General features: G+C 42.0%; 2 protein-coding genes across 2 annotated transcripts in view; one reads left to right on the top strand and one right to left on the bottom strand.

Moving 5' to 3' along the window:
• Positions 1 to 1,442: 1,442 nt before the first annotated feature.
• CLN5 (CLN5 lysosomal BMP synthase) lies at positions 1,443 to 11,918 on the bottom strand. Its single transcript, XM_028106064.2, has 4 exons — positions 11,699 to 11,918; positions 8,702 to 8,867; positions 7,562 to 7,787; positions 1,443 to 4,341 (listed from the first exon to the last, which is right to left on the bottom strand). Exons 1-4 carry the CDS (start codon positions 11,851 to 11,853, stop codon positions 3,830 to 3,832), a joined length of 1,059 nt encoding a protein of 352 aa, XP_027961865.1. The 5' UTR covers positions 11,854 to 11,918; the 3' UTR covers positions 1,443 to 3,829.
• A 6-nt stretch (positions 11,919 to 11,924) lies between these two features.
• The window catches only part of LOC114211495 (putative glutamine amidotransferase-like class 1 domain-containing protein 3B, mitochondrial), a 59,608-nt gene continuing 54,658 nt past the window's right edge, over positions 11,925 to 16,874 (top strand). Inside the window, exons 1-2 of the mRNA XM_088021877.1 lie at positions 11,925 to 12,667; positions 15,804 to 15,974. Of these exons, the coding sequence (XP_087878003.1) occupies positions 12,644 to 12,667; positions 15,804 to 15,974 (195 nt within the window). The 5' untranslated portion in view covers positions 11,925 to 12,643. The remainder of the gene's footprint in view (positions 12,668 to 15,803; positions 15,975 to 16,874) is intronic.

Raw genomic sequence — 16,874 nt, 5'->3', positions numbered from 1 at the left:
CTACCCTAACATGTACTTGATTTTCCAACAAGTGAGGCATACAAATTTAGGGTTTTAGTTTCAAATTTGTATTGATAAATACAGTGTTTAATATTAAATAAGTTTATGGAAAGATGTAGTAAGATTAGGCAAATGGAATCTATCCTTGAAATAAACTCTTATGACTAAAGTGATAGGAAATAAAAACTGACCGTGAAATGCACATTTCTTTTTCAAATTTTATAAAGAAAATGGTTAAATTAAAAAGAATAGACTCTGCTTTTAGAATAAGAATTATAAAACAGATTATTTTGAAATAGAATTCTTAAAAGTCCTTAAACCCAGGTAGCCTTTTCATAGAGACATGTCTTCTATAAATCCATACAGTCACAATAGTTTGTGTTTTTTTAAGATTTATTTTCGAGAGAGAGCTGAGGGGAGGGGCACAGGGAGAAAGAGCCTTAAGCAGTCTCTGCTGTGCACAAAGCCCCACTCAGCTTGACCTGGGGCTCCGCCTCATGACCTTGAGATCACAACCTGAGTCTGATGCTTAACAGACTTTACCACCCAGGTGTCCCAACCAGAATAGTTTCTAAACTATTGAAATGATTTTCATTTCCTCTCTTCACATCTTCTAGAAAATAACTTCAATTTCCCTTGGTAATCTGGGCTATTTAACAATACTATCAGGAAAAAAAACAACAGGCATAACTAAAGATTAAATCAATTTACTGCATTCAGAGAAAATTTTTTATTTACAGAAAAGCTTAGAATAGATAAATGGGGGGGGTTGGTGTGAAGGCTTAGGCCTGAACTAGGTCCTTTAAGAAGCTGTAATCTGTACCCCATACATAACTGGGAACAATATTTGTAGACTCCAGCTTCAGTTTATCTGAGATTTTACTGTTATCAAGCAGCCAGAAGAATTTTACCTGCTTCTGACACCCAACTATCCTTTAAACACAAGGACATATGACTTACAAACAGACACAAAGCCCTTTATTCCAAAAGACAACCAAGAGCTTATCCTTAGAATAATCAGTCCAGTAAAAGAATATATGAAGTAGGGGAGAGAAAATGTAGATAGGCAAATTTGAGAGCACAGGAAGCTACTTGGACAATGAAAGGTAAATAGGAAGATGATGGAAATAAACTTCGCCCAGCCCATTTGTCTTGGCTGTGAACAGGGAAAAGCATGTGTATGGTTTTGGAACACTGTTCTTCGTATAACATACCAACAATTTCTTAAAAAAAAGATCTTGAACTGAAAGCCCCAAAAACTTCAAGTACCACCAGACCAGATTATAAAACTAGATGAAGTTTAAGACTTTCTTCCCTGATTTCAAAGGAGCCAATATCAGGGGTTCCAAATATGTATTTTAATCTTTTGACTGTTTTCCTATAAGTATTAAAATACATTTGATGACACTTTGTGGGTATACTTACTGAATACTGAGCCAGAATAAGTGAGGATATATTTATTCTAAAGCCCCTATATCAGACTTCAACAAAATGGTTTTTCACAGAAATAGAGGAAATTTTATACATTCATAACAGAAAAATAGAAATCACATTTAAGTTATATAGTAGATCAAAGGGCAGCAAGATTTAATTGGCAAATTCCTGCCTGGCCATAAACTACCATTTTGAAAGCATGTTCATTCCATCTCTACTCCAAAAGGCCTACTTCATAAGTACAGTTGACAAGTTTGATAAATTCTTAAGTAAGTACTAATGTGATTTTTATGCTCTATGCTATAGTCACCTGAGTCTACCAATTATTTTCACAGAATTCCTTCATTTGTTAAAATATTCTTAGGAACTGAAAAATACTGAATAAAAATTCAAGTTCCACATCCAGATGTCCTCATTTGTCTTTGCTACAGAACCAAGTTCTGTGCTTTAGAGTTAACACAAATGTGGCACAAGAGTTTTTCCTTGTTTCCCCAGTGCAGTTCTAGAAAATCCAGAATTCTGTTTTCCAGATCAATTTTCCTAAATTATCTAGTAAAAGTTGGCACTGCCCTATTTCAGCCACTAGGTGGTGATAACGCAAAGATCCACGTTTGTGACCTGAAAATAACTAGCAGGTTAAAGAGGCAAAATTAATTAGGAGAGTTTAGGCACTATTAACATGAGTACATAGGCTAAATGGTAGGCAGTAAAACAAAGTTCTCCCCATGTATCTTAGCAAGACTTTGCCTTTGTGCTGCAGTAAGCAGAGTAATGCAGTGCTTAAGTTATCTGTGGTGAAGGGCTGGGTTTTTATTTTCAGACTGGTGTAGTGCCTATAGTTTTAAAAAAGACAATAAAAATTAATTCCTAGACAAATGAAATAAAGACATACAAAATACAAGCAATTTTTTTATTAGATTCAACAGAAACAAAATTACTCCAATAAATTGCTTTAAAAGAAGTTTCTGAATCTTTCCTATCCGTGTCTGTACTTGACCAGTAACCTATGGTGTTGGTAACCTGTGGTGCGGGCACTGGTCTGAGGACTACATATTTGAGTAACGGTGAAACCTCGCTTGATAGTGTTTGCCATGCAGTCAACAGAACTGGTTCAAAATGTGGCTCGGTTACCATTAGCTGGGTAGCCAGGGAAAGGTCATTTAACCTAAGCCCCAGTTTACTCATTTGGGTCAGGTAAATAATGCCTCTGTTTGGGCTTTGTAGGAGAACTCAGTGATAACTAACCTCTCAAGAGGCACTCAAATGTTAGTAGAAACTGAGTAACAGTTTACATATTTAACCGATTGTCTCTGCTTCATCATCTTACTGAGTGGTGTTTTTTCCATGAATAGACATCACCAAACATTTAAAGGACCTTGAAGCACAGCTACTTGGAGATCCTTGACAAAAACCTGTCCCCTGTCTGAGAAGTGTACCCTCTTCTGAGTTGGCACCTCAACTGGGTGGAAGGAATTCAAGAAGAGTAGAGGAGTCAGAGGGTGCCTGTTCACCCAGATGCACCTGCAGTCAGATACTTGTGTCCCCTGTGTTTGAAGAATTGCAGAAGCATTCAACTGTCAGCTCAGTCTAGGGAATTACTATAAACCCCAGGAAAGGTTGGCATTTAAACTACATTAGGCCAGATCAAGGATGGCACTTTGTTCTTTGACTCATCATTATAGCGACCATTTACTGTAACTTTCCTATGACAAACATACATGGCTTCAGTCTTTACAACAATCCTGACAGATGAATCATCTTAGACATAAGGACAGTAAAGTTCAGAAATGCTAAGCTGCCTAAATCACAAAATGCTAGTTGCTGGCTAATTCTAAAATGCTAGCTAGAAACTTGAGCTCTTTAACACTGTTTTTACCTCATCCAGAAGCACGAGTGCTGCAGCTATGGTGTCCAGATTGGTCTCTAAGTGAACAGAACAAAATCAAACTACTAGACCTGGTCCCAAAAGTTACAAAAGCTGTGAAGTCCGTCTAAACCACCAAAAAGTACTTAAATGAAAATGCATAACTACTGTACCAGAAAAAAGTACCATCATGAAAATGTCACTGAGGGTATTAAAAAAATCTTGGTACACCATATCCACAATTAAAAAAAAAAGGGTGTCCCCAAAGATCCTATATATCTGATATGAACTGTAATTCATATTAAGAAAGGCTTGGAGTTTGAAACCAAGATCACCTAATGGGCCCACTTTGACCAATGCAGTAAGTTTCAGCTTCTCTCCAAAAATAGTCCTGAGATGGTATGGGGCAATTCTGCCCAGGTGCATTTCTGGTCCAAGGTAGAAAGGCCTAAGAAATCCACAAATGTAAAATCACCCCGTGAAAAACATATATGCTGGTGATAAAAGGAAAGAAAGAGCAGAATTAAAATATTATAAACCAGAGAGTGTTTTGTTTCTGTTAGGTAAAGGGATTTCTTCATAAGTTACTTTAATAAAAGGGAATTTCATAGGTAAAAACCAATATTCAAAATTATAAAACAAATAGAACTCTCTGTGTATAATCACTGCATCAAAAATTTGCAAGATACTGAAGAGAAATTCCTTAGTTGACCAATGTGGTTTGAAGGGGTAATAAAATTTTTTTATGGCTAAAGCAAGAGTCTTATTTCCTGTTGGCCCAAAAACAGATGTTTCATTTCCCAAATAGGTAGGTTCTCCACTGTAAAGAAATATTCTCGTATAGTTGGTTTCTATCTTCTTGAATTCTGCTCCAAGTTCAGCCAACTTCTTATATGTCCTTAACACGAATTTAGAACAGTCGTAGGATTCAAACCATGTCTCCGCCCCTCTTGCTGGGCTGGCTTGGACAGTCCATGTCTCGTAATAAATCCCTGTTTCATTGTCCCGCTTTACCCACTTGGCCATTTCGTTAAATGTGTTTCCTAGTTAAAAAAAAGAAAAAAATCACCTATGTGAACATCAAAGCTAATACTAGTTTTATGCAAAATGTTCTAACCTGATGATTAAGGCCATGAATAAATAATAGTTTTTATTATTATTTAATTATCTATTTATAGTAATAGTTCCAAACCTGTATCTCACGATAGGTATCCAAGCTCAGCCAATTTTTATTCTATTTTTCAAGGTACAAGGTATTTCTGAATTGTAAACATTAGCTACAACAGGTGTATAAAGTCTTACATACCAATTCTACAATCATTTAAGGTATAGTCAAAAGCAAAATTATACACATGCAGAAGCCCCCCTTTTTTTTTTAAGAGTTTATTTATATTTTGACAGAGACAGCGAGAGAGGGAACACAAGCAGGGGGAGTGGGAGAGGGAGAAGCAGGCTTCCCGCCGAGCAGGGAGCCCAACGCAGGGCTCAATCCCAGGACCCTGGGATCATGACCTGAGCTGAAGGCAGACGCTTAACAACTGAGCCACCCAGGCACCCCAGAAGCCCTCTTTCTTTACCCCACTCAACAAATTCTGGATTCAGAGGCAAAAGAGAGAAAACCAGGAAAAAACTCTGGAAGAGGTAAAAGTGAATGGGGCGGGGCCAAGGCGTGTTAAGAATGGAGGAGGGGAAATGCAGAGCTTTCCCGTCACATAGCATGGTGCCCACACAGTATGAATGGCAGCCAGGGGAGCCGCTACTCTAGAAAGCTGGCCTACTCATGTTACAAGAGAAAAATACTTATATACCCTATCCTCCTTGAATATTTGATATTTCCCTTTTCTCTCTATACTTGCAGCTGGTGGGATTCTGCTTACAACCTTCCCACTAACCATACAAATTCTTCCAATGAAGCAACTAAACGGGAAATGTTTTTGGCCACGTTTGTGCACTATACAGATTCTGGAACGGCTCACACTCTTCCACCACCTTGTACCAGACCAGAGGAATCTCTCGAAAAGTTAACAAAACACCATACTTCGTGTGGTTACAACCTCATTTACAATGCCTAATAGAGCTTGGCCCCAACAATTCACTTTTTCACCTTGTGTGAACCTTTCTTAAGTGCTCCAACTTGAGTCCATGAAATCAGTACTTCATGTCCTATAAAATGAATAGAGTGGCTGCTTTGATCAACTTTATGGACTTAAAATTGTGGAATAATATAAAGCCTGTTTTCTTAGAACTGGGGATACTGTTCTTAGTGTTCTTCAACTTTAAAAAGTCACTCCTGTAATTAAGAGAGAATACTTCAAAACACTTCTGTAACATGAGAAAATATCAATGAACAGAATTAATCACAAAGCAGATGGGTAACTTGAAAGATTTAGGTACTAGCACATTACAAACTATTTTACATGAAATAATGATCACTTGTTCATATCATACACCGATGTCAGAAAGAAGAATTTTCAGATAATGAGATAGGTGGACAGAGAAAGGAGAAATGTAAACTGGCCTGGAATGAAGAGTATGAATGCTGAGCACGGTTAAAAGAGAAATGGACTTTGGTATTGTTGGAATGGTTTGGGGCACATCAATTAGAAAGTAGGAAGGAAGATCAGGTAACAGCATGGTGTACAGTTAGAAGATCCCCAGATGACATTTAAGACACCATTCTATTCCTGGTTCTACCAGCAGATTTGTGACTTGAAGAGACTGGTTAAGTCATGCTACCTGGTTGACCCTCAATTCCTTACTTATAAAAGGAAGAAGAGTGTTTTCTCCTCACTGAACTATGAGATAACACGCTCCAAAATGCTGTGCAAAGAGCTATCCAAGTGGAAAGCATGATAACATCCTCAAGTCCTGTGGTTTACTGAAGAATTATCACAAACAGGGCTTTCATTCCAGATCTCCATTTTCTTGGAGAACAAGTATAATGCGGAGCTCTATGAATCATATGGGCAAGCTCCCTATCTCTAGGATGCAATGGCAGTCTCATCCCCATTCTACACACATGGGGTAATGAGTCAATAAAGTAAAATGTCATCCAAGGTCACATACCAGTTTCTGGTAAAAGTTCTGAACTTTCTTCATCACTACCCAACAACGCTACACATGCAGCAAAATTCCAAGTGTTTCATCAACTTTCCAATACACCAAAAGAACAGAAATTTTTTTTTTTAATTTATTTTGAGAGAGTGAGAATGAGAGAGAGAGAGAGTACATGAAAGGGGGGAGGGTTAGAGGGAGAAGCAGGCTCCTCGCTGAGCAGGGAGCCCGATGCGGGACTCGATCCCGGGACTCCAGGATCATGACCTGAGCCGAAGGCAGTCGCTTAACCAACAGAGCCACCCAGGCGCCCAGAACAGAAAATCTTAAGAGATAAAATATTTCAATTGCCTGAGGAGCCTCAAATCCATAAGATCGTGAATATTTTGGGAAATAATGTAGTGAAGTAGTTAAGAAAATGGTCAACAGGGCTTCAGTGCCAAGGTTGGAGTCCCACTTATTAGCTGTGTGACTTTAAGCACTTTGTGCTTCAGTTTCCCCATCTGTAAAATGGTGGTGGTGGGGAATAACAGTAACTATTTTGGGGAGGGGTGGTTGTGATGATAAATGATGTACAGATAAATGATATAGATAAAGCACCTGGAACCGCTGCTGGGCCCAGAGTAAGTCCCCATGAGTGGTAGCTATTACTTCTTGACATAAAAACAAGGTATCATCACTGAAAGTCTTTTTCCAGATACGGTTAACAGCACCTTTAATCAGTTATTTTATCGGACGTTTCGTGGATGTTCTTCTACTGTTTTATTTAGAAAGTCCAATTTAATTGCAGAAAACATTTTATCATTTCATTCATTTTTTACCATGGAATAGAGGAGATACACTATTCATCATCTAAAGGTGACGCTTGGGCACCTGGGTGGCTCAGATGGTTAAGCGTCTGCCTTTGGCTCAGGTCATGATCCCAGGGTCCTGGGATCGAGTCCTGCATCAGGCTCCCTGCTCCTTGGGAGCCTGCTTCTCCCTCTGCCTCTCTCTCTCTGTCTCTCATGAATTAAAAAAAAAAAAAGTTTAAAGGTGACGCTTGGCATGAGCAATAGTTTGGGTCAAAAATTATTGCTTCCAGAAGTACATTTTGTAAACTGACCTCTAAAGAGCAGAACATGAATGAAATGCCTCAATGAAAGTAATTTTGTTTTTCATTTGGATACTGATGCAATTGTCAAATATTGCCATATTTTTCAAACTTACCTGATATGGTTGCTACTAGAACTAACGTCCCGTTTTCCCTCCAGTGAATATCATCAATTCCTTCAAAAAAGCAGGCAGCTCCTTGATTACACCAGAAAGGGGCGTTCATTTCAGGTCGGAGATGGGGAAATGTACAGTTTCCAAGTTGGAAAAGTTCATACCATTCCATTGTGTAGTTCTTGCCAGTTAAAGTACTCTTGAATCCAATGGCATCATGCATAATTTTCTGTGTAAAGATCATACATGTATAAAAGCACCTGTGAAGGAACCACTGGCCCAGGAACCAAATGGGAGAAAATGTAATACACCATGACTGTCTATCAACTACAGCAACTGCTCAGCCATTCTTCCTCCATTTGCTATTCTTGCGTCCATGCTGTGGCTCCTCAAAGCTCAGGCCCTCCTCCACTCTGGTTTTGACTGCTGCCTATCTCAGACAGTAAGGATGTTTGCTATACGGACATGCTCTTCATTTCTTTACAGTTTAGAATGGGTTCAAGAAGCTCTGTGCCAGTCTCAGGAAGTCTATATACTTACAGGCGGATGAGAGGCTCAAATGGTGAGCTAACCTAGGAAAAGTGTGTGCAGCAGGGACTGGAGGTGAAGTGTTTCCTGCCTACCTTGCCCCTTCCCCAGGCCTTCTCCTTTCTTACTTTCCAGGAGCTGGGTACAGGAGGTGGGTACAGATACAGAATATCAAAATGGATTAAAGCAACTGCATTTGTTACTGTCAGGATCATAAAATACGGTAATATTTTTTTGACTACCCATTTTAAAGATTTTATTATTTATTTGAGAGAGAGCACGCACAAGCTTGCGAGCACACGGGTGCCCTCGAGAGGGGGGTGCGGGGCAGAGGGAGAGGGAGAGAATCTCAAGCAGACTCTGCCCGCAAGCACAGAGCCCAGGCGGGGCTGGATCTCATGACCCCAAGATCATGATGAGATGAGCCAAAACCAAGAGTCAGATGTTTAACCAGCTGAGTCACCCAGGTGCCCCACTGACTACTCATTTTAAACATGCTAAGAACACCAATTAAACATTGTCTCAAATCAGCCCTTTGAACAGCGATTATTCCCTCAAATCCACTTAATAAATCATTTAATTAACCGAAGTTATAAGATCAAGATGCAGCCTTACCAAGTGTCCCAGGAGGTTCCCATATTTAAATTCCCATACTGGGGCTTGTAACCGAAAGACTTCAATAACATCATCACCTTTCATAACTGGGATAGGTGAGCCAGTTGGACAGAATGTGTATTTAGCTTGACAATAAGGATCTGGTTCTGGACGGAAGGAAAAGCGTCTAATAAAGAAAAAGAAACCACTAACTTAGATTCTAATAGGAATTTGGTTCTTCTTGAACATTTTAGAATCCAGATTTTAGTACCACTGTCAACATTTTCAGAGGAAACATTCAAAAGTTTAGCCCATAGTGTTTAAACATTTGATCTGTTATCCTGTGAACAAACTTCAATGACGTCTTATTTATTTTTAAAGATTTTATGTATTTGACAGGACCCTGGCATCATGACCTGAGCTGAAGGCAGATGCTTAGCCGACTAAGCCACCCAGGCGCCCTCCAATGATGTCTTTAATAGCAAATGATACATTAAAAGCACTTTGATAAATGCATGCTTCTCTGTTTCCTGCTCCCATTGTGAAAATCTTGAAAACGGAGGCTGTATCTTAAAATGTTGACAGATCAGATCTTATTTAGTAGACAAATATTCACTGAATAAAGGAGTATTTTCAAGTGACATTTAATTTCCTAAACAATCCATATGTTAAGATGATTCCAAAATAATTATGATTAAATAGTATATATATATATTTTAGAATATATTTTCTGTTTTCTTAAGAATTAACCAACAGGAGTGCCCCTCTATTTGCTAGACCGGATGTGGCCCAATTCATGAATCGTTTAATAAAGCTAATTAGATCTTTAAAGTAAACAATTTTAAATAATGAAATTAACCAATGATCCTACAGCCAATATTTATTAAAGCTCTACTATGTGTAGGACACCATACTAGGGAGGAGGAAAACAAAATTAAAATGATGTTCCCTTCCTCAAGAACATTTGGGTGGGGGCTGGGAATATATTAAACAAGTAAACCAAGTGCAGTGTGGTAAGTGCTAAAGAAAGATAGAGTCCTGCGAGCACACAGGAGAGAAATCACTTTTACCAGATGTGGAATGGGTGGGGATGAGGACAAAGAAAGAGATGAAGACCTGGCTTAGGTTTTTAAAATACTTCCAAAGGTCAGGACACAAAAGTAGAGAAAACATTAAGTATTTTAAGACAGCGGGTAAATAAAACTGTAAATAAAGAATTCAGGCTTCAGGGCAGGAGAGGGCAGCAGGGACTGTCCTTTTGCACTGACGCAGCACGAACCGCAACCCCTGGACTCTACAACTGGCAAGGAATGAGCCCCAGAGTGAGCTTCACGGATTTTAAGTAGCAGCCCTGGTCTGACTGGATTTGCTGCAAAACAAACCTTATTTTATGAGTTAGAAGAGGGCGGTGAGAGAGGAAGTTAAGGCATCGGTCAGTTAGTTTACTGTAATAATGTAACAAGAAGAGAAGCCCCCCCCAATCCCCGAAGGCCTTGGCAATAGGACCAGGGGGCGGATTGTAGTAGTAGACACCCCTGGTCACCTTCCATATTTGGCAGTGGAAGATACAGATGAAAGACGCTGCCTCCATCTATCCTGAAGAATACTGACCTCTAAGGTTTTAGACAGATCTGTTCTTTTATAACGCTACCACATCAACAAAAATTTCTATTTTAAGAAGTTAGCCAAAAATATTAACACCCCCCTTCCCTCCACACACACAACATTTATAAGACTCAGGTATACTTACCTGTTTTAGAGGTGCTCATCTGGTTGAAACAAATACATAACTATACATAGTTTTCACTTGCCCACAGCTAAATCTCTTGTAGGTCAAGGGTAATTTCAAAAGCATAATTTGTGTGAACTTAATAAAGTTAAATTTTATTCAGTAGAGAAGATTAAACTCAATATTTGAAATTTTTATAGAAACACGAAGTTATAGTTCATACATTTCCCTAATTTTAAATCAAGTAGTTTTGAATTTACAATCTCTTATTTTATTGAACATTTTTTACTTCTTTTTTATGTTTTTTTTGAGCGAACATTGTATTAACATTTTTTTCAAGAAAACCCAAACTTCTCTTTCCATATATATCGAGCAAAACAAGGAAGTGGTGCAAAGCATTCAGTGAGCAGAATACGCTAATATCCAGGCTTGACAAGAGCTGGCATTTACTAGATGTAATCCCCCTACAAACACCGGGTAAATGCTACTATTCCTGCTAACTCAGGACATGTGGTTACAGAGATACGGATATCGGCTATCGAACAGCTAGTGATGGTGGTGACTGATTTGACTGGAACCCAGAACTCTCGCCTGACCACTAGGTTAACCTGCCTCTCCACTCACTATTTTGTCATCCGAAATAGCTGTGCGTTTTCAAAAGCCCTGCCTGGTGTTAACAGCGTTGTTTTCTTTCCGTGTGTTTAGCCACCTGACCATCTTCCGCTGTGTAAATACTCTTCTAGGTCAGAGGCTCCAATCAGCTTCACAGGTTTGCATGCAGTCTCTGTCCTGGTCTTATGACCACATCCTACACCCAGACTGGGAACGGGACAAACGAGGTCACCAGCCTTCCCGGGGTGCCCGAGTCAAAGGGGGCGGGCGAGTCTAAGGACACATGACTTTTAGGGATAAAAACGGAAAGTCTCAGAAAACCCCAACCAGTGGGTCACGCTGTCAGTTGTGCCAATGGGTACGCGCTCACGATAACGACGTGCAAGACGTTAATAAACAAACGCGATATTCAGTCTCCTCAAACTATTCAAACAGTCGGTTACTTGCATCCAAAATTCACTCAGTAAAATGACATTACTTCCCGTTTCTTTCATGATGAGGAAGTGTCCTGAGCCTAGGTCAGCTAGAAACTGGCGCAAGTGTCCCCAGAGGAAGGGAGGCCCCAGGGCGGCGCGCCCCACCCGGTCCCCCACCGCGAGGGGAGCGCCTCTCGGCCCCGGCACCCCGCCCCGCTAGCCCCGGCCGTGCGCGCGCCCGCCGCGCCCGCGCGCACTCACTTGTAGGGCACGGGCCACTGGCGCCGGGAGGGGTCGGCCGCGGCTGTCGGCAGCCAGAGCAGCGCCAGGGCCCAGCGCCAAAGAGCGCACCCCGAGGCCGCGCCCGCGCTCCGCTGCCCACCGACCCCACGGTGGGCGCTCCCCGCCTGCGCCATGTGGCGGCTCCCGGTGCTTCCGGCGCCTCCCGACCCCGGCGACGCGGACTGAGCATGCGCGGAGCCAGGCCTCCGCGCCGCACCAACCCCGGACTCGGCCGCCTGGGTCCGGCCGGTCCCACCCTCTCCCCGGCCGGAGCCTCGGCCCCGCCGCGCCGGACGCCTCGACGCCTTCCGGAGCGGGAGGGAGCGGAGCCCTTTCGTGCGGACCGTTTTTCCTGTCCGCAGCTGCCCGCAGGGTGGTGGCTTTCAAAACTTTGCCGGCCGGGAAGGCGCCTGGGTCCGGCTTCTTGGAGCGCTCCATCCGGGCCTCGGGGCCTCCTTTTTCTGAAACAGACACAGAATGCCCAGTGCTTCTGGCCCCGCGTCTCAGTTTAAAGTTCACCGCTTCTTTGGAGCTATTTTTCTGACCTGCGCTCAACAATTCCCACCTAAACCAAACCACCACCACCAACAAAAGAGTCCGTCTTTGGGCCCCTCCTTTGGATTCTCTAGCACGGAACTCTCACCCCTCCACACAGGGTCCAGACTAGGTGACATTAAACATTAGAGTTAAAGAATCTTTATTTGGCGGTGGTGGTGCAGTGAGGAAGACAATCCTGGAGGAATGACTGGTCCTCACCCAACCTGAGCCAATGGCCACCGCAGTGCACAGCCCACGATACTACGCTATTTAATCCACTCCACCCCTAACCCCCCAGATGTTCTTCCTTGTTGGGATCACCCGCTTCAGTGGGGGAGAAGATTCTACATTACCCTTCTTTGACCCTTCATCCAGCTCAAGAAAACAATGGGATCAACCGCCCTGCTTCTGGTGAGATATCCAAGGCCTGCCATACTTTTATACAAAGATATTAACTTATGTCTATAAATAGTACATTAAAAGCGTTATAACTTATAGTTACTTGTTTTACAAGAGAGCAGCTTACCTTCACTTCACCCACAACACTTGTGAACCATCATAGTATTTGTAAAGGATAGTGGAGTAAGTGAGGTCAGAGGCGACCACATGACCCATGGAGGGAGCAGCACTGGCTTCCCCACGCCTGCTAGGCTTTCTGAGGGCCGATGGGAATTTGTCCCTTCCGCACCCAACCTCCCTCCCCTTCTCCCACTTGCTGCACCAGCTTGGGAAATTCTGTGGAGATTCAGGCAGGGTACCCTTTTAACACCCACTTACCTAACTATTTAGGTGGGTGCAATCCTAGCTCTCCTGCATACCATGGCTCAGTTCTGAATCACCAACTGACCTCTCCAAAGACCCACACAAGTTGGGGGTGGGGAGGGAGGGCGCAACACATCCTAGCTATGACGGCTGAAATGTAATGTTCAGTTTGACAGGGCACCCACAGGATTCCCAGAGGGTATTTACTTGAGCATGATTTACCCCTGAAACAGCTCTCCAAAGTAACAATATACAAATAATGGGATCATAGGCTAGAGGGCTAATGGAGCTTCCCATCCTACTCAGGACTTCTGAGAGCTATAGAAACAAGTTTCGAGTTGACCATGGTCAGTGGTGGGGCTCTTCTCTCTCGGGACTGCAGTCTCTTCATTCCACGTGCAGGGAGCTCTAATGGTGAGAAAGCAGTCCCTCATATTAGCCTTAACTCAGCCTCTCAGTAGCTCCCATCTGCTCGGGTCTGGTTCTGCCTTCTGTTCCTTTTGGCTATGACCCCAGCATCCCAGGCAGAAGATGCTTATAGACTGTTGTTACCTGATACCTCATTGTACTGACTTCTCTCTAGTTCATGGTTTTTAAATCTTGGAAGATCCATCAAAAAATAGTTTGAATTTTAATCCAATTGGTTTCCCTTGGGTCCTTGCTCAGTTAGCTTAAGAACACTCAGAAGAGTACTGTAGTCTGATAAAATCATGTTTATCAACCATTGAACTGTTGCCCACCAGTGGAACTGTATAGCATCTCCTCAAAGGAAAAAATAGAGTTATAGGATTCTGGGGGAGGGTAGAGTTTAGGTGAAATTTAAATTTTTATCTTCACCTCCACCTTGGGCAGGTAGATCCGGTTAATTTCACGAAGCAACTGCAAGCCAGTCTGTATCCAGAATTACTGGTTTAAAAACCAGTCCACATTTTTTTTTCATCTTTCTTGCCCTTCAGAATGTTTGCAGCTTTTTTTTTCTTTTTACTAATAATGGGATATATATGTGCTTAGAATCTCTCCCGTAGATCTATCCCACAGATAGGAGATATTACTCAGTTTTGTAAAACCAAAAATACAGAGAAGAGAGAATGTTTAGAATATTAATATATATTTTAATCAAATACAAAGTTTAATAACAGGAGGCTGAAACATGATCGTATGCTTTCTAGTCCTAATGATGCCTTCTCAAAGTCAAGGGACATTTGACTCAGACCAGCCTTATCTAAATCCCGGAGAAGTGGACCTGCAAGTTTTGGGGTGGAGTAGAAGTCAGTGAATAAGGTGTGACACCTAGGGCCCCAGTATATAGGTGCCTGCCCTGCACTTCCTTCCTTGCCTCCTAATCCTCATGTCTCCCCAGATCACTGCCCCTGCAGGATCCAGCTGTTGGGGAAAGAGGAACTCTTTCTGATGGCAGACTGGGGGTGATAATCCAGAGCTTGGTTGGGTTGGATGCCTGGAAGTAGGTCAAGCAAGAGCTTCCAAATGGTCTGCTTTGGGTTTTTGGCATTAAAACGCCTGAGATTTTAGGGGCGCCTGGGTGGCTCAGTCAACCGGTTAAGCGTTTGCCTTCAGCTCAGGCCCTGATCCCAGAGTCCTGGGATCGAACTCGTGCGCTCCCTCTCAAATAAATAAATAAAATCTTAAAAAAAATAAATAAAACCCGTGAGATTTTAACTTAGAGCCCTGAGTTTATGAGTTTTATTTCCCATTTGCTTTAGTTCAGTGATTGCCAACCCTGACAGATGATGGAATCACCTCAGTAGATTTTAAGACATACCAATGCCCAAGCTAGTGCTTCCATCCCAGGGGTTCTCATGGAACAGGGCCTCAGCCTCTCCAGGTGATTCTAATATGCAGCAGGCTTGAGAATCCCAGCTTTAGAAAGACTTTAAACATAGATTTATTCAACTCTCCCATGGTTTTGAGCCCTCTGTTTCTATCTATAAAATCAAATCCTCTCGGGACACCTGGGTGGCTCAGTCGGTTAAGCGTCTGCCTTCGGCTTAGGTCATGATCCAGGGTCCTGGGATTGAGCCCTGCATCTCATCAGGCTCCTTGCTCAGTGGAGAGCCTGCTTTGCCCTCTGCCTGCCGCTCCCCCTGCTTGTGCTCTAACAAATAAATAAATAAAATCTTTAAAATAAAATCCTCTCTTCCATCTCTTTAAAAAGCATGTACTGTTGACCCTTGAACAACACGGGTGTGAACTGTGTGGGTCCCCTTATACACAGAATTTTTTTTAATATCAATACAATACAGCTGTAAATGTACTTTTATGATTTCTTTAACATTTTCTTCTCCTAGCTTACTTCATTGTAAGACTGCAGTATATAATATATGTAACATACAAAATGTGTGCGTTAACAGTTTATGTTATCAGTAAGGCTTTAGGTCAACAGTAGGCTATGGGTAGTCAAAGTTACACAAATTTTCGATGCATGGAGTTGTGTCGTTCAAGGGCTATGTAATTTATATACATATGTATACACACATATATGGCTGTGTGTGTATAGATAGATATGTGTATGTATGTATTTGGAAATCAGTCTCTTTCTGTTCTACTTTCTTTCTGGAAGCTAATTTATAGCTCTCCCCCCCAACCCCCGCAGAAGTCCCCTGCAGTTCTTCCTTGTGGCTATTTGTAGTTGGTGTTGGCCCTGAAGGCATACGGAATTACTTAGTGGTTTTCTGACTTTCCTTCCTGGTTTAGGCTCTGAGATTGATTTGCTTGATTATTTTCATAGAGGCAATGACATCATTTGTTTTTATTTCTATTTTTGAAGGTGAAGCTATTTGCTCCTAATGCTCAGCAGATGTACATTGTTAATCACTTGAAAGAGAGCCCAGCAGGAGAGAAGAGAAATGTGCTGGAGGAAAGTGCCAGGAGAGCCCATGAGGACATAGAAGATTTGGCAGACCTGAACCCCAGCAAGCTTGAAGCTGTCATTATGCCGGTGAGTTAGCTGAAAGCTGTGAGACCAACTGTTAATTTTAATTAATGTTCACTGACTTTAAACCCCTTTGCAGAAAGAGTGGTGCAGACTTAGCTACCATCTTGAAGCCTCTGTGCCAGGCTCTAGATCACGGTTCTCAAACTTTGCTGCACATGAAAGTCACTTGGGAAGGCTTTAAAAAGTCTCAGTGCCTGGGTCACACCTGAGACCAGTCGCATCAGACTTCCTGGGGCTGGAAACAGATGGTAGTGCTTTTTGATGCTCCACAGGTTCTCCCACTGTGCGGCCAAGTTTGAGGACCAGTGCTTTATGAAAGGAGTCACCAGTGGTTCCCAGACTTGGCTGTGCCTGGAATCACCTGGAGGACTTTAAAACCACCAGTGCCTGTGTCCCTATGGCCTGGATTTTGGAATTTTTTAAGATTCCCATATGATTCTCATATGCAGACAAGTTTGGGAACCACTGCTCTATAAAAGCCTGTCTCTAAGTTTAATAGGTATGTGAATCACCTGGAGATCTTGTTACAGCCCGCAGGTGCTGATTCAGCTCCCAGGTGACAGGTGGCATGCAGCCCACGTTTTGAGACCTTGAGACACTGGAAATCACAGTGGAGGGTTGCCTGTTTCTGGACCTTTTCAGTGCAGGAATCACTTATAGATAGGTGACTCTACCTTTTAAAATAAATAATTGATTTACAAGTATAATTGTCTTAGATGTTTTTTACTTTTTATTTAATCCCCTCATAAGGAACTGTGTGTTATATATTGATCTTTTTCAGACTAAACAGTTTTAGTTTGTTCAAACACTTAAAATCAGTTTTAAGATTATTTTTTAAGATTTTTCTTGAGAGAGGGCATGCGCACAGGCGCATGTGCACACACACACAAGCAGGGGTGAGGG

This window comes from Eumetopias jubatus, unplaced genomic scaffold, assembly GCF_037043125.1.
Source record: "Eumetopias jubatus isolate StellerSeaLion01/CBP00866 unplaced genomic scaffold, mEumJub1_p1.0 scaffold_3, whole genome shotgun sequence".
Lineage (NCBI taxonomy): Eukaryota > Metazoa > Chordata > Mammalia > Carnivora > Otariidae > Eumetopias > Eumetopias jubatus.
This window is presented reverse-complemented; position numbering and strand designations above follow the sequence as displayed.